The sequence below is a fragment of the Simochromis diagramma genome, unplaced genomic scaffold (assembly GCF_900408965.1).
Source record: "Simochromis diagramma unplaced genomic scaffold, fSimDia1.1 OVJJ01000205.1, whole genome shotgun sequence".
Classification (NCBI taxonomy): Eukaryota; Metazoa; Chordata; class Actinopteri; order Cichliformes; family Cichlidae; genus Simochromis; species Simochromis diagramma.
In genome coordinates this window covers 15382881-15406610 of record NW_024386782.1, presented here as the reverse complement: position 1 = coordinate 15406610, position 23730 = coordinate 15382881, and the positions used below count along the sequence as shown (strand labels likewise).

General features: G+C 42.8%; 2 protein-coding genes and 1 long non-coding RNA gene across 4 annotated transcripts; 2 read left to right on the top strand and 1 right to left on the bottom strand.

Moving 5' to 3' along the window:
- Positions 1-69: 69 nt before the first annotated feature.
- rpap2 (RNA polymerase II associated protein 2) lies at positions 70-12715 on the top strand. The gene is made up of 12 exons (XM_040022166.1): positions 70-180; positions 374-419; positions 546-660; positions 1877-1975; positions 2070-2135; positions 2237-2325; positions 2432-2467; positions 2552-3590; positions 3685-3788; positions 3990-4070; positions 6040-6108; positions 12521-12715. Exons 1-12 carry the CDS (start codon positions 138-140, stop codon positions 12663-12665), a joined length of 1932 nt encoding a protein of 643 aa, XP_039878100.1. The 5' UTR covers positions 70-137; the 3' UTR covers positions 12666-12715.
- A 290-nt stretch (positions 12716-13005) lies between these two features.
- On the bottom strand, positions 13006-18482 carry gfi1aa (growth factor independent 1A transcription repressor a). Of its 2 annotated transcripts, none has more exons than XM_040022172.1 (7): positions 17736-18482; positions 15841-16044; positions 15509-15709; positions 14563-14960; positions 14281-14418; positions 13916-14081; positions 13006-13825 (listed from the first exon to the last, which is right to left on the bottom strand). In XM_040022172.1, the coding sequence occupies exons 2-7, from the start codon at positions 15950-15952 to the stop codon at positions 13647-13649; spliced, it is 1194 nt and encodes a 397-aa protein (XP_039878106.1). In that variant the 5' UTR covers positions 15953-16044; positions 17736-18482; the 3' UTR covers positions 13006-13646. The 2 variants fall into 2 exon arrangements, with proteins under 2 accessions (XP_039878106.1, XP_039878105.1); XM_040022171.1 differs by lacking the exon at positions 17736-18482 and adding an exon at positions 17168-17729.
- Positions 13744-15142, top strand: LOC120727720. Its single transcript, XR_005694582.1, has 2 exons — positions 13744-13854; positions 14795-15142. It is a non-coding gene; the product is annotated as an uncharacterized LOC120727720 (long non-coding RNA).
- Positions 18483-23730: the final 5248 nt, after the last annotated feature.

The window sequence follows — 23730 nt, the reverse complement described above, 5'->3', positions numbered from 1 at the left end:
AAACAGCCCGGTGGAAAAAAAAAAAGCACACACACTACACGCTACGGAAATTTAACAACGCGAAATTGTCCCCTTGGCTTGCCGTAGATGGAGATACGTCACAGGTCAAAGTTGAAAGTGTAGAAAACAGAAACAGCATGGAGATGGATGAGAGAAGAAGGAGCGGGAGCTCCAAAAAGGGTTCGTTAAAAGCCTGTTTTTTGTTTCTCGGGTTTTAGAGAGGTGTTTACAGCGTTGTGGAGGGTTACACGGATCTCAGAGCGCTCACAGCTGGCTTGTGTAGCCGTTGGTTGGTTGGTAGAGTAACGACATCTCTTCCTTCAGAGATTCATTTAACTCGTATATTCAATTTTTTTTGTTGTTTGTGAGGCAGGTGGGAAACGTGTCAAAGCACTCACCGCGGAGGAAGAAGCGAGAAGGTGAGAAACCCCTACTCCACCAGGACATCTCTACTGGACGCTTCAGCTGCACCAGTAATCATTACCAAACATTTGTTGGTTGTGGAGTAAACACAGACACTTCTTCACATGTGTGCTTTGTGTCAGGAGAGAGGAGCTGAAGGAGAAGCTGAGGGAGAAGTTGGAACTGGAGAAGAGAGCTTTGAAGGTGGTGGAGCGGCTCCTGGACGACAGTGTGGCTGAGGACTTCCTAGTGGACTGTGTATGTGTCACCGGTGACTTTAGACAGGGCACAAGCTTTAGGCAAACCAGGAGATGAAGTCTTTCCTCACTGCTCTCACGCACAGGTCCTGTTACCCTTACATCACTGCCAAGCCTCTGTCATACTAAACCCGTCTCTTTTATTCACACACCATGTCTGCCACGATTAATTAGAATCTCACAGTCTCAGAACATGGCCCAATCTGCAGTTTCCAGGGTTTATAATCGCCATGAGATCCCTATGATTGAGGTTTTGCCATTGGCCCAGTATAACGCAGCCTGGCTCTAGCATGCTATTTAGACTTGTTAGGAATTTGAATACACCGCCTCACTGGTAGCAGTGCCATTGCCTCACAGCAACAAGGACCTGAGGAGTATGCTAAGTTCACTACAGCCAGGCTTTGTTTGCGTTAGCTGTTGACAAAGCTTAAAACCCCAGTCAGAGATAATGGACATCATTATGATGGTTATCACCTTTCTTTAACTAGGCTTGTTGTTACGGGATGTCATGTTCTACTCTTCTTCCACACAGAATGATCCCTGTGAATTCTGTCTAATCAGACTCTATAAGGTGATAAGGATAAAATGCTGTCAAAAGTCTCTAACGAACAGCAAAAATATTACAATAAAATGCAAAACTGTTACAGACAACGCAAGATATTAATGCTGTGGAAAAATGTCAATCATGGCATCTAGTGCTTAGAAGGATAAAATAAACAACGTAATGTATCCGGCATTAGTTACCATGGTGATGTAGCCAGGTGAAAAGAGAGACACTTTTGTGGCACAGAAAATTCTGACTTCAAGTTCGACATAACTCGCTAACCCATAATCTCATTCTGTAGTGCCTTTCTGTGTGGAGTTTGTTCCCCCTGCGTCTGTGTGGATTCCCTCCAGATACTCAGGCTTCCTGTCACAGACCAAATGCATCCATAATTGGTTAGCTGGTCGGACCTGTGAATGGTTGCCTGTATCTGTGTGTTAGCTTTGTGATGGACTGGCAACCAGTCTAGGGTGGACTCTGCCTCTCACCCTATGGCAGCTGAGATACGCTGTGTAAACACACACTTTTTTTTCCATTTCTGATGACAGACTTTAGATTACATGCAGGTTTTCTGTCAATATTCAGATAATTTAAAATGTCAAGCAATATTAATTTTACACAAATTTAAACCAGAGAAAAGCTGCAAAGTAACAGAGTTCTCTTTACTTCACAGGCCAAAATGATCACCCCAGCTAATTACAGAGATACTGTAGAGGAGAGGTCTATTGCTAAGCTGTGCGGTTATCCCATCTGTCCTAATAAACTGGGCAAGGTAAGGCCACTGATATTGCATTTTGTTTGCAAATAATAAACATCTCCATGTCTCATATGTGATGACTGAGTCTGTGGTGCTGTTCACTTTCTAGATCCCATCTCAACAATACAAAATTTCTACTAAGACCAATAAAGTGTATGACATCACAGAGCGCAAGGTGAGTGTTTCTACATGAAATTGTTTTTGTTTTTTTTGTTTTTTACACTTACCAGAATGCGCTTAAAGACACATTTTGGTCTTTGCTTCTTTTGCCTTTAGTGTTTTTGCAGTAATTTCTGCTACAAAGCCTCCAAAGCGTTTGAGCTACAAATACCAAAGACGCCTCTTTGGGTTGGGCAACATGAGAGGTGTGTGTGTGCTGCTTCTCATCTCTGTCCTAAATCACCTGATTGATCTAATCGTTGAATGCAGTGATGTTCTGTATAATGTCTTTGCTCCCTTTCTCTCTCTCAGTCCTCCTGAAATTAAGTTGTTGAAGCAAGGAGAACGGTACGTAATAAGTTTCGTGTTTAGTTTTTCATATTTAGCCTTATAAATAGAAAGACTGATCCAGGGTTACATGTGTGCATTCAGTGGGAGCTCTGGTGAGGAGGTGATGCTGTCTGAGAGGTGTCTAAAAGAGGAGGACGTCGAGAACCCTGTGGCTGCTCAGCACAAGGAGCTTCACGGCTCTCGGGATCATCCTGCTGGAGGCAGCCACAGTGATGTCAGTGACGACGAACATGAGCAGGACTTTGTCTCCAGCGTGGTCTCTCAGCAGCAGAGACCCCGGGTCCACTGGGGTGACCTGCCTAAATGCTCAGATGAGGATGAGAAAGGACAACAAAGGAATTCTGAAACAAGAAAGATAAACACCAAAGAGGGGAATGAAGAAAAGATCAAACCTCCTCAGAGTCAGAATACAGAGGAACAGAGAAGTATGATAGAAGATGAGGAAAGAAAAGAGGCAGACGTGCGTAAAACTGAAGTTACCGATCCTGAAAAACCCAAAGAGCGGCAGGTGACACATACGGAACAGGCGGCACCACAAGAGAGAGAGTTATCTGAGCTTTCTGGTGTGGAAGAGACTACAGCTGAGATGAGCGTGTGCAGTTTATCGGAGACGGTAACTCACAGCGTTCCTCGCTCAAACCCTCCAACAGAAAGTAAACAAATTCCTGCCACTAATCAGAACAGCCACGGCCAGCAAGAGCTCAACATCACGCAGGTGGGTATGAGCAAGAGGGGGGCAGCTGGGCTGCGAGGTCTACTGAAGAACCACGCTGAAGTCAAACCTGACTCTGTACGGATGAATCTGCTCGATTGCCTAAAAAACACATTGAAGGAGTGGTGTACCGATGAGACGTTAACGTTCCTGTACGGCTCCGATCACTCCCTTGGTTCTCCCTATGCCGAGGTAAGAGAAGAAGAAGGCAAAGAGGAGTTGGACGAAGATGACCTTGAGGATGAGGTGACAGCCGACAACAGCGAGGACAAGAAGAGGCCGTCAGCTGCAGCTCCAAACTATGACACGCTGCGGAGGGAGACCCAGGATCTGGAGCTCCGGGTCAGGGAATTTTATAAGGGCACGTGGATTCTGCCTGATGAGAAAGAGGAGCCCAATAGAAAGCAGGTAAGTGCATATTAAAAGACTTGCTTTAAGAGTTTGAGTTTAAATTAGGTGAGCTCACAGAGTGAGTTTTGTTCTTAAACTGTCCCCACACCAGGTGACAGTCCAGGAAAGCATCAAGGATCCGGTCCTGCCGCTCGTTGACTCTCATGCTCAGAACCTCATCCAGAAACGAATCACAGTGGAGAAACTCTCCAGCTGGTGCGTGTCTGTTTGTCCTTTATTTCTTGGATGTGGCACACAGAGCCTTATTAATTTCTTTTCCTGGTTTTTCTTCAACTGCTGTGAAGGTCCCGTGAACCTCACTGCTGCACAGTTTGACAATGGCTGCACATAATCATGATTTTCATGATCAGTTCATCTTAATTCTTTGCTCTCTTGTCTTGTGGTTGTGCTGTGCAGCCTCAGAAACATTGTAGGTCCACTGCATCTCACCATGATCGACATCACTACCGACCTGAACAACCTGGTGCGGACGTTCAGGTCAGTACACTACACACTCAGTCTGATATGTGCTGTCTGCTAGTCTGCCACCAGAAAGAATGCGCACACACACACACACACACACACACACACACACACACACACACACACACACACACACACACACACACACACACACACAGGAGAGGGGAGGTGAGGCGAGGCAGGTGTGAGTTTATAGTGGATGAGCTCTAGAAATGTGTCAAAAATTGCTGTTAAATTTAATTCATGTTAAGGGAAGGAAACCTAGCATTGAAACTGTGCCTTGTTCTGTGGGTTCATATTAAGCTCAGAAACATAATAGTGAAACTTGATTGTTTGTATGTAACTGAATGGCAGTTTACTTTTGAACAGCTGCAGGATATAGACGTGTCCCGTTACCCTCTTTGTCATAAACCTAAATCTTTCACTTTCGCAAATTGGTGAGCTTTTGCACAACTATGAGCATTTATTATAGCCATGCCATACAACCCCAGCTGCAAAAAATGTTGGGATGCTGCGTAAAATGTCAATAAAAACAGAATGCAACCATTTCCAAATCTCACAAACACTGATTTTATAAAGAATAGAAAACATATCAGATGTCTAAACTGAGACATTTCACGATTATGTGAAAAATATTAGGATCAAGACTGAGCAGCTAGGATATCATGTCAGACAAGAATGAGACACATACCTCTTCCAAAAAGATGCTACACAGCAGTAAAAACGACTCTGTATTTGGACTCTATTCATAATTAACTGTTATCACACCATATTGGATCTACTGAGAAACACTGAAAACCAAGCTACATAGAACAGGAAACTAACTGATTAGTTATCTGTTGTGATTTCGATCTCCTCTTTTATCTCCTTGCATGAGCAAAACATGCCATGAATGTTCTTGGAATCGCTCTTATTCTTCAGAAGAACTCAAAGAAATGAGTCTAACGTGTATTTAATGAGTTGATTTCATCTAAATTCCACAACACACAGTTGTTTAGCTCTGCTTCCCCCTACAGGCACACATGAAGTATGACGAACAGTAGTTTTATTGACTCTTTTTAAAACTTGTACTTTTTTCATGTGATGGGGCTAAATGTCTGCTTCAAAGAGAATTATGTCTATTTTCTGAGAAACTGTTTTAATCTCCTGCACATCAAAATAAGTATTACGAAATGTCATATATCTCACAGTGTGCCACACATGCTATACATCCTCACAGGTATTTGACAGGAAATCTTCTCCAAGTGTAGCTACATGAAGTGACACTGAGCCAGCATGCATGACACCAGGACTGGGTAGAATGAATTATTATATACGCTTGCTGTTTTTACTCAGTCAGCATAGCAGTATGGCTTCTGTTTCTCTATAAGAATGACAGAGCTCTGTTTTAAGAAAAAAATGGGGGGGGGGGGATTTTTTTTAAACTTGTGCCAGAATTGAGCATTTCCTGCCTTAGACACACCCTGGATTGCCATTGGCTGCTTAGGATGTTTTCAACAGCCCTGCTGTTAAATCACTGTGTCTGTGATTTAAACGCACATCAGGCTATGGAGCAACACCGCCACGGCCCTGCTTCCGGGAATTGTCTTTGTGCTGTCAAGAGGCCCCAATAACAAGAGGCTCAAACCAAAGAATATACACAGCGCTGGCAGAAAGACATAAATCATTGCTGCATGCAGTGTTTTTGGTTGTTGCTCTCGGTCTGTGCACAATTTATATTTCTACTTTATTTATATCTAGAATGAAGCATTTCTGCAGACTATCTGCAGAAGGACACAGATGTATGGTGACTGTGGCCCAGAACATATAGTGGGTTATGATTTGATGTCCAGCGGCTCCAGTCGGAATTCTGAAATGTCGATGGGCGAGATACTGGAACTGCTGTGCATCCTCCATAAAATGTGCACGCGCGCGCACACACACACACACACACACACACACACACACACACACTGTACTTAACAGTGGTGCTTTATGTTCACAGGTTCACCAACAAAAACATCATCCATAAAACTCCAGAGTGGACCCTCATAGCTGTGGTGCTTCTGCATCTGTAAGTTTTCTGTGTGTGTGTGTGTGTGTGTGTGTGTGTGTGTGTGTGTGTGTGTGTGTGTACGTGTACGTGTTTAAGTTTAATGTCAGCTGTCGAGCTGCTCCTCAGCAAGCCCGGTTGAACATTGGAGAGAAAAAAACATTGCAAGGAAATGACGAACCATAGTTTCTCGGGAAATAGACCACGTCGGCCATCTTTACCCGTGTGTGCAAATGTTTGCGTGCCTTGACAATGAGAAAAGTGTGTATTTAAAGTTTACTGTGCAGGTGTATGATAAGATTTATTCTTTTATTTATTTATTTATTTATTTTGTAAAACAAGCAGGAACCAGATTTCTAAGCAATAAATGAGCATTATAACGTATGACTGGGTGAAGATGACCCATATAGACACATGCTGGATTTAACATTATGTTATTTCCAGTCTGGTGCATGAAGAGGTGCTTAAATTAGAGATGCAACAGCAATCTGCATTTTTAACACTGTTTGAAATTGAAAGAAAAGAATAAGAAGTCATGATGGTGCATTTGACAGACTGCTGTGTGCTTTGGCATAGTTTGGCACCTACCATATGGTCTGTGTGTGTTCGTGTGTATGTGTGTCTGTGTTGCTGGCAGTTCACGGACAGTTCCGTGCTGCTCCCGTCTAAGTACACAGAGACGCCTCATGGCCTTATCTGCACCTGATTACCTCTGTCCAGATCCGTGATGGAGGACAGAAGGCACACAGTTCCTGCGTATCCTTTATATTGCCCCGAGCTGGGAAACCTTTCACCTGACGCTGACGGCTGATTCTGATTTATTACTCCCTCAATGGTTCCTGGTCAGTTTGCTTTAATATCACGGCACACTGTGTGTCGTCTTGAACTTTAAAAGAAGTGTTGCACAGCTTTAGGTACTGTAGGGGATCTGCCACCAAGAGGCCTCTGAAACCTGCCCGACAGAAACTGTTGTGTAATTTTCAGGGAAATAAAGGGAATGAAATTCAGCTTGTAAAACAGAAGCAAGATTTCTCATCTGGGGTCTGAAGTGATTTTACTGTTGCAAAAAAAGAAAGATAAAAGGGTAAAAAGGTTAGTGAATGCTTTGGAATTACCAGGATTTCAGCACTGATTACTCACAAAGTGTGTTTGTCACATTGTGAATTATATGAAGCTCAGACCGCCTTTTATGAGTAATCACTGCAGAAATCCTGGTAATTCCAAAGGGTTCACAGAGGGGTTTTGGGAACGGTGTCCGTCTCTAATTCTGACAGTTGTTGTAATACATTTCCAGATTTGATTTTAAGAACGTACTGACTCCACTTCTGAACAGTCAACATTCATTTGTAAATATTACCCTTTCATTGGTCAGATGTGACACTGGTGCTCTATGATTTCATCGGTTTCCATCCTTCCATTCCTCCATCATGAATAATTTGGTGCGCTGTCTTATCTGTCTGCTGCACGGCAGCTGTGGAGCTAGTCTGGCTGCTATTGTTCAGCCCAGCTGAATAATGGATGCCCCCCCTGCAACACTAGACTCTGGGCTGAACCGGAGATTGACCAGGAGTGTACCTCCTCTCTGGTAAGGGCAGGTAGAGAGGCGTGGGTGGGGGAGGATGATGGAGGTTGGAGACAGATGACAGAGGGCTACAGGCAGTGAGTTTAGTGTTGGAGGGAAATATTCTTGCACTAACTTGACAAATACTCTGTTTTTTGTACTGATACTGTGAATCTGGCTTCATGTCACTCATGACTTGTCTGAGCTGCGGTCTTAAGATTGAGCAAGTGGTTGAACAGATAAAGTCCATCTCGTTTAAATTGGTGGAAACTTTGACCGTCTAACCTGATAAAAGATGAATCTCACTGTGTAATTTTCCATGTTACTGAAGGCATTTCCCAAATAGAAACACACATTTATTTACTAGGGGTGCAACGATACACAAAATTCATGGTTCGGTTCGATACTTTGGTGTCACGGTTCGATATTTTTTCGATACAAAAAAAATGTTCATGCCTTTTTTTTAATTTGTCATTTATTAAAATTATAAATATATATTTTAACTCAAAAGTACAGTTTTTAAATTTAATGTTGCTGAAACAAAAGTAATTAAAAAAATAAATATATCTCAGGGCTCTCAAAGTTTCAAGATCCCTGGTAGCCCTTCGGGCAGGGACTCTTCAGTTTTTGGTAGCCCAAAATAAATTTAAGTAGCCCGAATAAAAAAAGAGAGCAATTTTTTGATTGATGTTTTGTTTCCTGTTCTGTTTCCTTTACAATATTATACATTAAAGTATAATATTGTAAAGGAAACAAAACATTAATCAAAAAATTGTTGAAAAACAAATTACAACATTGTATAAAAATTACAATCATCAACTCAAATACTTGGTTCTAATTGAACAGAAATTTCTATGAACTTGTAAGAACTGTGTAGGACATGAATCAGTCTGTGTCAGATCCTGAATTTGAAATTTCCGCTGAAGTCACGGGTAAGAGACAAGTGGAACCAAGATCTAGGCCATTTGCTTTTTGAAGTTTGCAAAGACTGCTAAATTTAGCCAGTGGTAGTTCACTCTTTGCAACATAGTACGCTGTTCTAAACAGATTTTTCAGGTTTATTTTTAGTATGTTATTTGCAATTGGTGTTTGTTCTGGGAAAGATATTGCAGACTGAGCAATAATGCATTTCTTGCATTTCTCATGGGTTCTAATGGGGGCCTTTCTTAAAATGACTGGTCCCAGTAACAAAGGCGCTTGTCGACTCAGAAATCGAGAGAAAACCAACAACACACCCGGCAGAACATTATGTTATTTACACGGGTGCACATAAGTGGTCCGCATGTGCGCATTCGCTGTCAAAATAAAAGACGTGCACCAGATAAGAAGTTGCAACGCGTGCTTGCGTCCATATAAAAAGCACTGTTTTTGTCCGCTAGAGTGGGATTTTCACGGCACATTCCGCACCACATCTCTGTGCGTTCATCATTTGTTTGAAGCCAGCTCACCTCCTGCAACCACTTTTCCGAGAATACGTGCTTCTTTTGTGGTTCGGACTCCTTCTGACATTTGTTTGGAGGTAGAGGAACACCAAAGTAATTGCTTAAAGGAGCTTCTTCAACATCTTTAAGAGTTCTAAACAAATGTCTGTCCTCCTCCAGAAAATCTTATGTATGCAAACACGCGTTGCAACTTCATATCTTGTGCGCGTTTTTGTTTATTTTGACAGCGAATGCGCACCTGCGGACCACTTATGTGCAGCCGCGGTTATATAGCTCGTCATATTGCAGCCACAGAAATTATTTTGTCCATGAAACCACAAAGCTGCACTTTCTTTTTGCCTTATAGTCTGATTTGTCATAACTTTTACATTTTGTGGTAAGCTTTTCTTTGGCTGTCACTTCTTCACCCTGACCTGTCTTATTTGGCTCAGCAGAACTAAAATATATATCCTGCTGCTTTTATACACACACACACACACACACACACACACACACACACACACACACACACACACACACACACACACACACACACACACACACACACACATAACGCTCAGCGATTCTCTGCGCGATCAACCTCTCATATGTTTAAGCTTGCTGCAGGAGATTTCACTTGTCATATTTGCATAGTAAGCTAACGATTGATAAGACGATGTCAGAGGAATTGGTGCGTAAATTATCATCACTCACCAATCAGTGCTGTCGCTCTCTATACACAGTTCGCGCGATTGCAAAGTGAAAGCAAAAAACAAGCGCAAATTCAAACGCGATTTCAATATGTCACATATTGACAGTGGCTCATCCGATGCCAATGACATAATTACCCAGCTACATTTCCGAAAGAATGCAAAAGCATTGACATATATTTTTCCTTCCTACAATAGCCCGACGGGCAGGGCAGAGATAGATTTTGGTAGTCCGACTGGAAAGATCGCTAGCCTCGGGACGTCGGGCTAGCGATTTTGCAAGCCCTGTATCTGATTGAGGAATCACTCATCTTTGGAAAAGAGAGTTTATTACAGAGAAATGGCTCTTTCCAAAATAAAAGCTATACTATCCGCTTCTTCTGGGCTATATTCTCAGCAGCATATTGTAGCGGGTCAGGGCTGTTCGGGGTTCTGTTTGTACAGTTATGTTTTGTTTATGTTGCCATAGTGACGGGTGACGCCCTCTCGCTGCGACGGTGTGTCCTTCCGGGGTCAGAGGGCGCCCTGTGTGTTGTTGTTGTTGCTGTGCGGTTGCCGCGCTGTGCAGTTAGCTAGCGGCAGTGTTCTTCTGCAGATGTCAATAAACGGCTGTGCTCCCTGGCTAGCTCACGGGAAGCAAGACCAAACGACACCTCCGTCTCCACCTTGTCTGAGCTCGCCACAATATTAAACATATCAGGTCCCCATAAGGAGAATCATGTGCTAACGGCTGCCTAAATGACTCGGGTAAAGTTTGTAGCATACATGCTTGTTGTTTTTGTCTGCTTCCACTTGTCTTTGCACTAGGATGATGTCGGTGTAAACGTGCAGTCATATTCGTTGTGTTCCCACTAGTGCTGTCAGCGTTAATCTCGTTGAAATGACGTTAACGCCACAACACGGCAAATCTCCATTAACGAGCTACCCCTGATCACCCCGTGCTGGGGCTAGATATGAAAACCAAAATAATTCCAAACGCCAGATCTGAATGAGGGTGGGGGAGGTTCAATTTGCCATGTTGCAAGGAGAGCTTAACTTCTGTCTCGCTAGCTTGCCCTGCGCTCTTCCTTCTGACGATGCTGTCTGTGTTGAGCGCTCAGTGGATCTGCGCTTGACAGTGCAGCCTAGGCGGAGTAGTCGAACGCAGATTCACTGAGCGTTCAACACAGACAGCATCGTCAGAAGGAAAGTTGATAAAATAAATTACAAATTTTGTATTGTTCATACATATGCGTACCGAACCGAAAGCACTGTATCGAACGGTTCAATATCGATACGAGTATCGTTGCACCCCTATTATTTACCTTTTTTTTTTTTTTTTTAATTCAATAATTATTTACTTTGATTTATTTCAAAAACAGTGGACAGTAAAACACTGGAGCCTGTCCAGCTGTCGTAGGGTGAGAGACCCACGATGGGCCGGTTGCCTGTCCATCACAGAGGCAACAAGCATCTGCGCTCACATTAACACCTGCAGTAAAATGTTGAATCACCACTTAACCGATCATGAATTTTGTTGGATTGTGGGAGGAAACCCGGAGCGCTCGTGGAAACAACCCACACGAGCACAGGGAACACCCATGTGATCGGCGGATTTGAACCCAGGACTTTCTTGCTGTGAGGCACAGCGGTTGTTTTTTGTTTGTTTTTAAACAAATATATGCTCATTTTGATGACGCAACACTGAAAGTCAAATTTGTTAGGCGTTCAGCTACTCAACAATTCAGAGCCTCTTTTGTCCTTATTTGGTTTCATAATGGGCCAAATGAGCCAGTTTAGGCTCTTTTGTTACCGATGCTGTTATAGTGCATGCATATGTGGCTTTGCTGACACAAGCGAGGCCTTGCTGGGAAAAACAGCACCTTGATGGCAGCATACCTGTTTATGTCTCTCAGCATTAATGGGCCTTCAGACATGCACACGTTCCCCCTGCATGTGCGTCCTTTTGAGCAGCCTGGAAGCTTCCACTTCTCTTTAGCCGACATCTAGTTTTGTTTTTTACTGTATTTTGTTTTCTGTGTGATTAATAATAATATGCACAGACGCCACTTATCAGTATGCCTCTCAGCAACCCCCACACTACAGCAAAGCTGAACATACACTCCTTTTACAGTGACTCAGCAGAGACTGAGCATTATTATGTTCACGAAAGTAGGATTGACCACACAGCAGTATCAGCTTGTGTCATATGAATATACACGACAGTGTTGGCCCAAGGCGCTGTGTGATTTTCTTTTTTCTTTTTGTAGACATACGCTGTGAAGTGTTTAAAATCTATTCTCTCATGTCGGTCTCTTTCTGCTTGACATTCAGAGCTCGTCTTTACAGCTCTAAAAATGTAGTCGATGGCCAGATTTTTAATTGTGTGTGTGAACACTTTCATGAATAAAAAAAGCAGGATATTTTTCTGCCTCAGGTCTGCAATAATTCTATTTGACCTGATCACTTTGCTGAGGAAAAACTATAAATAAAACTTTCGAGTTCGTTTTATTCAACAAATTTTATCTGTATGAGTCAGCAACCGCTGCTTTCTCATAGCACCGGCACCTTGGCGAAGAGAGCCTTGTGTGAGAACATGGCTTAAATAAGAACTGACTGCTAACTTTACACATCACGCTATTGAAGGCTGAACATGTCGTCTTTTACTTTTAGGGTAGTCTTTATAATGCTTACAGATCCCTTTTGTAACTCGCCCATTTAGTGTTGAGTTGGTTTTAATTTGTTGGTTTTTCACATTTCAGGTTGTCAGAGGTGTCTCCGTTGGTGCGAGAAGCCCTGAAGACTTCGGCATCTGTGGAGTATTTGAACACGCTGATGGTGGAGCTGGGTCTGCAGGAGCAGGACCTTCTGAATTTGGTCCAGCTGTTTAAATCCCCTGCACACTGACACGGATACGGATAAAGCAATAAAACTGCACTCTTTGACTGTGTGACAAATGTTTGTTTTTTTGTTTTTTTTGTTTTGTTTGTTCTATTGTTTTCTGGATTGTCTGTTTCCACAAAATAAATGTATCCATCATCATCATAATAATAATAATAATAATAATAATAATAATAATAATAATAATAATAATAGTAGCAGGAAGTTGTGTGTTTTATCCTGCATGTTGTTGGAGACTGTTGGTGTTGCGCACACAATCTGTGGTGAGATATGCCCAAATCAGATCCTTGAAGTTTTAAAGCTGTGGATGTTTAACGTAGGCGGGGCCAAATAAATCACACCCAGCTTTTTTTTTTTTTTTCTCTCCCCTGAGTGAAAACGCCATGTGGACACGCTGCTTATTGCTGCTGCTAGAGGAGCTCCTCCTGCAATAAAACCAGCGCTATTTCTCCCGACTTCCTTTACGTGGAGGTTTTATGGCGCCATAATATCATTTATTATACGGGTATGCCAGCAATGCGCTTGTCTGAAAATATTTGGTTTTGACCAGGTGGCGCATGCAGCGAAACGTTTCTGCTATTTAATATCTGAGATATAACTCCGAGACGTGATTGATGGGTCTGCACGGCTGAGCGCACAGCTTCTCGTTTGTTCACGGGTCAAACGAATGGACCGGTGAACGGTGGGTTTAGCCGGTAGAGTAGATGTTTGTGGATAAAAAGTACATGTGTTTAACCGGTAATTAAATGTAGAAATATGGGGAAAAAATGACAACTGCGCTCCTTAAGTTAATATTTAATCCGTTAAAAAGGCTGACTAAAACAGCACGGTAAGCTTATAAAAGCTTGTGAAATTATTTAGTTGTTTTTTTCATAATAATAAAAACACAACAGATAAATAAACAATCAGCGTATCTTAGGCTAAGTAGGGGGAAAATAAACCAATTACAGCAAACTTAAAGCGCCACAAGTTTCGGTGAACTCCTGCTTATTTCAGTCCGTGCTGCGTCTCTTTGTGCCTCCTCAGGTCCACTTTCCTCTGGAAACCTTTCCCGCAGAGGTCACAGCCGAAGGGCTTGAAGCCCGTGTGTTTCCTGCTGTGCGTGATGAGGTTGGAGCTCTGACTGAAGGCCTTCCCGCACACCTGGCACTTGTGCGGCTTCTCACCTACAAGCAGGGACAAAAAATGGGAAAATGTTAGGTCTTATTTTTCTTTTTTGCACGTCTTGATTACTTTGACTTGCTAAAGCGTCTCACCTGTGTGAATAAAAGTGTGTTTTTTCATGTCTGACTTTTGGTGGAACCTTTTCCCGCAGTACTGGCACGGATAAGGCCGCGTGTCGGAATGGATGAGCAGGTGCGTAGAGAGGGTTGAAGAGCGCTTGAAGCTTTTGCCGCAGATCTTACAGCTGAAGCTCCTCTCCTGTAAAAGACAGCATTCTGTCAGTGTCGAGAAACCTGGAAGTATCAGATTTAAATGTAGAAATGCAGTTAAAGCCAAGTCAGAGAGGTTGGTAGTGGGAAAAGAAAATGTCATCTTTGGCCTTTACGTCGAGGATGTGGATCTAAAGCGGGTTTAGGGGACGTGTGCACTGGTTTATTTCCGGCTTGGAGGCCCATACCTGCGAGTGAACTGCTCTGTGCTGATCCAAGCTCACTGCGTGTCCGAAGGTTTTTCCGCATATCCCACACTCAAACGGCCGCGTGCCGCTGTGCGACCGCCGCACGTGAACTTCCAGCCCGTGAGGCGTGGAGAACACCTTTGGAAAACACATGGATGATTCCAAATCAAACCCAAAATGAAGAGAAAACAATAGAGAAAATGTTAAAGAAGCGAAAAGGAAAACTGAACAAAATAAAAAACTGAAAATGATGACTTTAAGAGAAATTAGGGAAACGCCTACCTTGCAACATTTAATGCACTTGTATGATCCACTCGACTCGAGGTTTGCGCGGATGAAATCGTTCTCAGACTTGATTTCCGCCACGCGGGCCTGTTGCTTCGCATCCAGATACAGCTCGTCTCTGTCCCGCATCCTGCAGATTTGGGCCGTTGAAGAATAACCCTGGTAACATCCGGCCGCGAGGCCCCGCTGTACATAAAGGGACTCACTGCCGCTGTCCTCTCCCCTGTAGATGCTGATAGGTGACTGGGACTCCCTGTGGCTCTGGAGGTGGTGGTGATAAGACCCCTGAACCAAATGTCTCAGCTCGGTTCCTGAGTATGCCGACCAGGAGTACGGGAAGATTGGCATGTTCGAGTGACCGTCCTCCGCTGCAGGAGTGGAGCATTTCTCAGAATCTGAAAGTTAATTTGGATATCTTTAAAAACTTCAAATAATGTCCCGCATTAAAAAAAATGGACACCTGGAAAATGCACTGCACATTGGACTTGACTCCATACTGTGCGTAAAAGCCAAAGCAGAACAAAACAGAAAAGTTTTAAATCGTTATTGGGTCGTGTGTCCGGTCACAAATCACAAGTGTCCCTTTGATTCTTTCACCAAACATTTTATATGTGAAATAGAAGATATGAAATATAATTATTCGTATCTTCATCACTTCATCAAAAACCTTAAAGTTTTTATGTTTAATTTATAGCCCAAATAATTTCTGCTTTAATAAACAACGACAACAACAACAACAACAACAACAACAACAATAATAATAATAATAATAATAATAAATCATACACAAATATAGTTGAACAAGTCGGGTTGAAAATGTGTAAAGGTTTTGACATCTCACGAACCCAACACCAAATGAAACGAAGGATTAAAAAGAGAAAGAGAAAAACTCTTTAAATTTTAGAAACAAACTGATGATATTTTTGTCTTTATAAGAACAGACCTGGTGAGGACGAGGGGGACGGGGGACGCCAGAAATCACAGTCGGAGGACCGGTCACAGGCGCTGCCTCCGCAGCTCAGCGGGGAGCTGGAGGACAGAGACCTCGGGGACCTCAGCCGCGACCCAGGGGACAGTCTGTCAGCGCCGGTCCTCACGTCTTCCTGCTCCAGATTGGAATCGAACTCGGCTTGAGATTTTGTTTCTATATTGGCACAAGAGGATAATCAATGAAAGGAGTTATGAATTTGTGCACTTGAATTTTCAGAATTCCCACTAAGACGACTCCTTTTTCTTCCCCAAGTTTCGTGCGTAATTACGCACAAATGCACCCACCTGCGCACACATCAGCCATAATAGTGTCCAGTCTACTGTAGTCATCGTCGAAGTAGCGGTGCTGGTGGTAGCTGTGGGCCCTTTTGCTTTTCACCAGGAAAGATCTCGGCATGTTGTTGAACTCTTCTTCAGCCTTAAAGCTCGGCGCTGCTCGGGTCCGAAATCCTTCACGTCTGTCCCCTCAGCGCTGCTCTGACTTTATCTCTGGACAGATTGGAACACTATTGGTTGTCAGGCGATACGGTGTTAGGATTTTTGGCAGTCTATTACGCATGCGCAGAGAAGCCGTATCGTTTACCAGGTGACGCCAGGCAGGTGACCAAAAGTGGAGCCACCTTCCCCTCAAAGAGTAGATATGCGTCTGAAGACCACATACTGCACTTCAATTCAGTTTACTGTAACGGACGTCAGCTGAATCACAGAAGAGGAAGTCTATGTATGTTTACGTAGCTCGTAGAGTAACGTCGACTTAAACTACATACGGCCTAAATTAAAAGCATATGGTGTAATAATATTCACTGATATTTTTATGAAGTAAACAAGTTTAAAGTAATTTTGAAAATTTTAAGTATAATGACATCTTTTTTGTTTGTTTTTTTCCTTTTGCAATATTCTAAAGGCATTAAAATACATTTGGAGCCGAAATTTGATTTGTGTCCTGAGAAGTTGAGGTTTGTATATTCAAAGCATAAACTAACTGAAATTATCATAAGTAAATAAATTAAAATCAGTTGATTATATATAATTTGGATAAAGTGAGACATGAGAGTTGCGGGTTTGAGGCTGGTGAATACAGGCAGAGCAGGCAGTGATGGATAATGACCTATTTGTTTGACTGGTTGTAAAGTGATCTCGTTAATGAGACGGCGCACGGCCGCTATGCGCAACAGCCTGTTGGTGGGGAGCCGAAGTATCCCTTTACAGTCGCTCTGCTTCAGCTTACCCGCACTGACTTCAGCCTTATTGTTTTACATTATTAAAACCTCCTCCAGGCTAATAGACAGACCCAATTAAGCAGTCCACTGAACAAAAGTACAAGAAGAGTCACATGCCAGTGCCAGCTGGAGAGGATAAAAATGTGTAAATACTGATGATAATAATAAAATCACAAAAGCGAATTTTCCCCCCTTTAAGCAGAAATCTGTCAGGCTCAAAATGCAAATCATTGCGAAGATTTGGGTTCAAGGTCATACTAAAGCAAAGCGGTATCGATTTTATCCGTTTGTGGGAACAGACTTTGTTTGATGCAGCTGCAGCAAGTTAGAGACCTGCAAGCAAAACTCAGATAGCCGAGGCACGAAGCCGAGCGCACATGTCCCATACTCACACGGCACTGACACCGCAGGCACTAATATCCCGGCTTCGAGAGCACACACTCTCCAGATCTCTGTCCGCACTGGGTCTGACTGTCAGAGAGCCGCTTCTCATACTGTCTCAACGCATTCACGCGTGCACACACACACAGGCGTGCGCGTGCTCCTTGTCCCTCCTGATCTCGTCCCCTCCCTCAAAAATGAATTTTAATGTCAGTCAAGCATGACGGTCAAACAAAAACACTGATTCATCTTTTGATAAAAGAGTCCCCCAGTGCCAGAATCGTTCTGCATTTGCGTCGCACAAAAATAAATCCCGCTGCCTTTTTAGATTTCCTTCTCACGACTGTCACTCACAGCCCGCACACTCCGAGCCAGATTTCTGTCCATTTCTCTGTGATATTAAAAACAAATTTACATCGGTTTCATATCTGTGATTGCCGTTATTTTTTCCTGATAAGTTACCAACGTTTACTTTCATTATTGCACTCACTGAAAAAAAGAATGACACAAAAGACAAAGAAAAACAAAAGAAAAATACTTCAGCTATAAAATCAACAAAAGTCCTAGCCTCAAACTCACCATTTGTTTCTGCTTCATGGTTGCTTAATTACACCTAGCAAAGATTAAAAAAAAAAAAAAAACCCAGCTCAATCGCACATTTAAATCGCCCTGTTTGAATATCAGCCGCTCTGATTATTCTTAAAGCTGTGAGAAGTGAGAGAGACACACACACACGCAGAGGGACAGACAAGTGACAACAGTCAAACTCAGGGTTACACACTGACTCAGAACAGGAAACCATGCAGAGTGAGAAGACGCTATCAGGGCTGCCACAGGCTCCTCTCGTGTGTCTCCCCCTCCCTCCCCCCAACACAGACAGGCCTTGATTCTTGCTCTTTTAACTCTTACAGCAAGTATGTGATTGAAATAGAAGCTCAATCGCAGCGATCAGAGGGGGTGGAGGAGGAGGGTCTCTTTTTTTTTTTTGCTTTGCTTCTTTGCTTCATTCGCCACTCATCAGCCTTGTCTACCTGCGAGTCACAGTCCCACGGGGTTAAATAAAGACTTGTGCTGCCGAGCCATGAGGTTATTTTCTCAAGCTGAACCTCGAACCCCCTTTTTGGCTCTATAGCGAGGAAAGACAGAGGCTGTGGGGGGACTCCTCATGGTTTTAAATATACTTGAGGCTACAGCTTTTGCACCACATGCATGTGAATGTTGACAAGAAGAGGTGCAGCATGCACTGTGACTTGTCACATGTCTTGATTTTGCCTCTTGCACCTCAGGTGAAGTCAGGCCTGTATAACTCCAGTCAAACCTGGTAACTATCGATAACAACCATGGGCTCTTCAAAGATTTTAAAGAAAGCCATCAAGTCTTTTGGTCTAACTAGCTTAACTGTTTAAACGTTTGCCTTACTTGGTAGCTGAAGCTCACATTTTTCATCTGTACCCAGCCATCAGCATGAAGGGCTGACAACTGAAACCACCAAGAAGTACTAAAAACGGCAGTTCCTGAATGCCGCTTAAGGCTCCAAAAATGAATCAAGTCTATAAGTTTGCTGTGAAGATATCCTCTTTTTTAAAGGCCCATAAGATTTTTCAAGGGAGACCTGGCCAAGAAGGGAATCTATTACAAGGTTACAAAAAATATAAACTACGCTGTAAAGATGAAATGAACAGAGAAATAATAAGCAAATGAGCAACATCAGTCCAGCTCAGGCTTGGAAGCTGCAGTCTTCAGGTACAGAATTTGTGATAGAAGCTCTGAACTTTCCCTGATAGACAAAAATATTTATCTTTTGCATTTTCTAAAAGTCTTTCCCCGGCCAAGGGACAAAATAAGAAAATGTTGATCTATCATATTCAGAAAAAATCTAAAGGAGCCTTCAGCTGTCTGCTTTTGATTGTCTGAAGTGGACCTTGACAATATTTGTGGTGCCAATGCCTTTTGGAGCATTTGCACTGCAAGTATGTGCCAAATAACACCGTTTGATCTCTGCTTAATGTGCTTGCAGCCTATCCAACAAGTCTGTCGTCAAGTGTTTCTGAGTGAATTTCTAGTATGTTATTTGTACGTTACTTATCACTAATTAGCAGATATCTGCAGGAGGCCTGGTTATAGCTGAGCTAGCTAGCATTAGCTAACATTCCACTCTCTTGTCCAAATATGGAGACTTCTAGCTCCAGAAAATCAAAGTGGTGATCCCCAGAATGCTAGAATCCAGGCTTGGGAGTATGAGTCCACAGATTATATATATAGAACAAAATCTTTGTAGCTAGTGAAACGAAACAAATTCAGGAGTGCCTTACACCTGCTTTCCCCCCCTATAATGACAAGTGTGAGTTTGCAAAAACAAAACAAAACATGTAGTTCATTATGAGTCTTCTGGAAAGTGGCTCTTTGGTGCCCTCGCTCTGTGACCTCAATGAACACTTTCATGATGAGTTGATAGTTTCAGTCGCTAATTTAAAGTTTGCAATATGACGTTGAGTTTCATCATTTTTGACTTTATTGGTGTCAAAAGGAGGATTAAACAGGGTATGCATTACCATATGACTGTCACATTTTCACAATTAGATTGGCTTGGAACATTAGGATGGTGACAGCTAATGGGATTTTGGTAACCAGGGGGGTGGCTAAGTCCATCTTTGGTATACAGTCTATGCTACAAACTAATGCACAGTACCAGACCCCCCCCCCCCCCCCCCTTAATTTTTCATGGACTGTGGGCATACCAGACTGTTTACTTTCCCATTGATTGCGTGTTTGTTTCCTGGAGATTCATCAAAAAGCTGCAGTCTCACATTAAGTCAAAATGAAACTGAATGAGGAAAAAAAAGTTTGTTCTTAGAAAAGTCATTCAGTCCTCTTTTCTTTGGTTTTGTTGTCGGACCAGAAAACAGAATCATTTCAAGCAGTGCTCTCTCCTTTTGCAGAACATAACCACATGAGGCTGATTTTACTAACTGCCCTAGTCTGCAGTGGATTCATGGCATAATAACCTGTTGTGGTTAAACTGACTTTCCTTGGTTTATGTCCCTCTTCAGTCCCATGTGTTCAGCAAGGAGCGTTCACCTCTGTACCTCCGGACTCTTGTGGCATCTCAATGAAAACCACATCACGCTATCTCATCCCCTCACAGGTTCCTTTGGCTCCATAGCTCTAACCACCATTTAACCACCCCACCCCCCCCCAACCCCCACCGGCTTTCTTTTAAACTCCTTCATTCTTTTTCCTTCAGTTAGACAATAAGATTTTAGTCCTTGTTTTGGGTTCAACTGTATGCGCCCCCCCCCACCCCACTGGGAATTACCAGCCAAATCTCATCAAGCTCTCAGCTGGGTCCACCTGCAGCTACCAGATAGGGACAGAGTACTAAAACAATGTATGATTTACTGGATGCAGCTGAACACGAGACAGTTCTTCTTTTTCACAGGCGATCAAGAAATGTGTTGCCTTTACTTGCACACTCTCAATCAAGTCTGCAGCTGTGAGCGGCGTTTGAGCTGCTCTAACTGATTCGTCTCTGTCAAAGTTTTACTTATTGGGTTAATATCCTGATATGACACTAGAGGATCACAGAGGGCACCCGGGGATCTGCAGTGGTGCCAAATCCCAAGGACACAAAAGCCTCGGAAGCCTGCAAAAACAGTGAAAAGAAACTGCTCAGCAAATCCTCTGAGTTGTGCAGTAAACACCCCACAAATCACCTCCCTCATTCATCACTTTGGATTCAGCAGCTCCCCTTGTTTTAACTGTTTCTGGTTGTAAATTTCTCTCCCCCTCCACACACCTCACCCCAACCCCGAGATACCGAGAAACTCAGTGAGGACATTGGTGTCTGGACGTGAAGAAAGCTGCTGGGTGTTTCCTGGTCATTGTATCTGTTTGCATGTCTGTGGAGGTGAGGCAACCATTCGAAAGGTCAGAGTTCAACAGGCACGGTTGAGTCTTAATGACCCTTCAGTTCAGGTCACAGCTTCCAAACGGCAGGATTCAAACCAAAGAAGTAATTTTATACAGAATTTATATAGGAAGCTCATGTGTTTTAACTCAAGGGTAAAGACTGTAAAAAGTGATGTTAGGAGGTGTTTTCTTTGCATGCTGCAAGTATTAAGTTGTTTGAACTTATGGTTTATCACACTGATGCATTTTCACAGAGAAAACACCAGTATGACTGTTTTTTCCCTTCTTTTTTCACAGGTTGTAAAACACTGGTCACAGCCGGGTAGACGAGACCAAAGGTGGCGTTTTTCACACAAAAACTTCATCTCTGCACCATCTCTGCTCTTCCTTGTGTTAAAGCTAGCAGGCTCAATTTAGTTTCAGCAGAACTGATTTGGCTTTGCTTAGCATTTGTGCGTCCTTGCATTATTTGCCTGTTTGCTTCAGCATGTCATCCTGGGCAAAGAGCTTTCCTTGCACTGTAGAATCTCTCAGTCTCACCCAGAAAAATCTCAAAATGCACGGGCAAGAACGTCACAGGGTTAATGATGTGTGTGAACACTGCAGATTTCACTCCACCCGTTCTTCTTCATGGGCTTTAGACGGGAAGGGAGACATTAAACTGTGTCTGTATGCAAATGAAAATACATGCAATCAGCAGTGAGAAAACGAGCAGGAAAGAGTGTGCTGTGTTTCAACAAAGTGCAGTCTTCTTATCTGTGGTGTGCCTGCGAACACATTTGTTGATGTGTGACTTTCTGCAAGTCATTTCTAGTCCACTGCAACCACAAAAGTCTTCTCTTAAATCTATGTCCTGGCTTTTGGGGATGAAAGCATGATTTACATGTAATGAATGGTTTCCTGTTGATATTACTTCAGTGCAGAAGCCCTCAAAAAATAAAAGTGAAATCCTAAACATTCCACACTTGGAAAACTAGTTCATGGAGCATCTTCTGAGAGAGGATAAACACACTGCAAACGTAACCCTTTGTTCCGCCCACCACACCCTCAGCCCATGTGTGAACCTTTAGTAACTGCTGACCACTACTACTGCTGAGGCATGACTGGACAAGTGCTTCTCTTAATTGCGAAATCAGTTCTGCAGAAACAGAGCTTGAACGGCCATGAGCAAGCTGTCCACAAGAGTGACTGTGACTTTTCTTATCTAACACTGAGACATCTGCACCAAGAGTGACAGTGAGGGATATTATCTATTTCACTCGAGCAGAAAAGCAGAAGATCACTGCTTCCCCTTTTCAAAGTAGCTGTTCATAGAGCTAAAGAGTTAACAGGATTTTTTTCTCCCCCCTTGACACAAAAGCAGTCTGTTGACTATGTGTTTGGTACCACAGAAGACACTGCAGTCTAATACTGCGCTGATAAAAGAAAAGCCGCGTATAACTAACAACTACCCACATAAAATAAAGATTTTACCCACATTGAATCAGCGCTGGCATGTAAAATGGATTATTTTCTCTACACTTCTTTGCTTGTTCTTTTTTTCCCTGCCCAAATGTGTTTCTTGCATGTCTAAGCTGAATATAAAGGAAGATCAAGCAAACAGTCAGTTTGTGGGTGCCTTTGTGGGGGCCTTTTAACACGTCTTGTGGCACAGGTGACAAAATTCACTTACGAGCACATTGCACTTTACTTAACTCTTAGAAAATCGAATCACAACTGCAACGTTTTGCAAGTCCACGGGCATCTGTGCACACTGAGAATTGCTACATTTTGATGGATAAACATGACGACTGTAGAGAGAGGTCAGCTGAGCAGCGCGACACCAAGAAACTAGTGCTCTGAAAAAGTCTGATCAGTCACTGCCACAAGAAGGTGAAGCATGCGACCCTATGAAGGCATTTTTCTATGTGATTGTTTGTCTTCATGAGTGTTTGTGAATATCTAATTGTTCATCATGACTCAGTGAGTTGTAGAGGTGTGAAAGCCTTAGAGCATACGCCCATTTTGACAAACTGTGCAGTCTGTGAAAGTTATCTCTGATTGCTTTGCTGCTCACACCAGCCCTGATGTATCTTTGAGATTGAAAAAAAAAGCTTTGTTTACAGAGTACTCTTCTGCACAAATTTACAAGGTGCTCTGCCAAGATACTGAAACAATAAACCAAACACAAGAGATCAACTCCTATTGCATCAACGATGAACTGAAATTCATAGATGTGCAAGAGCAGGATTGTCTTCCTGCCCTTGTTGGAGGATGGGGTGGCAGAAATTTTGTTGGGCTCCTATAATACCTGGAAACGAATTAATGACCCTGGAGCTCATATAAAAGGCATGTTTAAGTCATTTTAAAGCAAAAATTCACTTAATGCAACTTCTCAAATGTGCATGTGTGTGCGCTGTGTAGTAAACTCAAAATCATTGGGGTTTAACAGTTTATCAGGCAAAAAAAATAAATAAAAAAATAGATATCATGAATAACAACACAGTTAGACATGCGCAGAGGAGGGATACTGGATGCACTGGACAAAAGTTGTTGAATATGGAGCTGCCAGGCAGGTGGAGACCATAGAAAAGATACATGGATGTAACAAAGGAGGCATGGAGAGGGTTGGTGTGACAGAGGAAAATGCTAGAGATAGGGTGAGATGGAGACAGACGATCTGCTG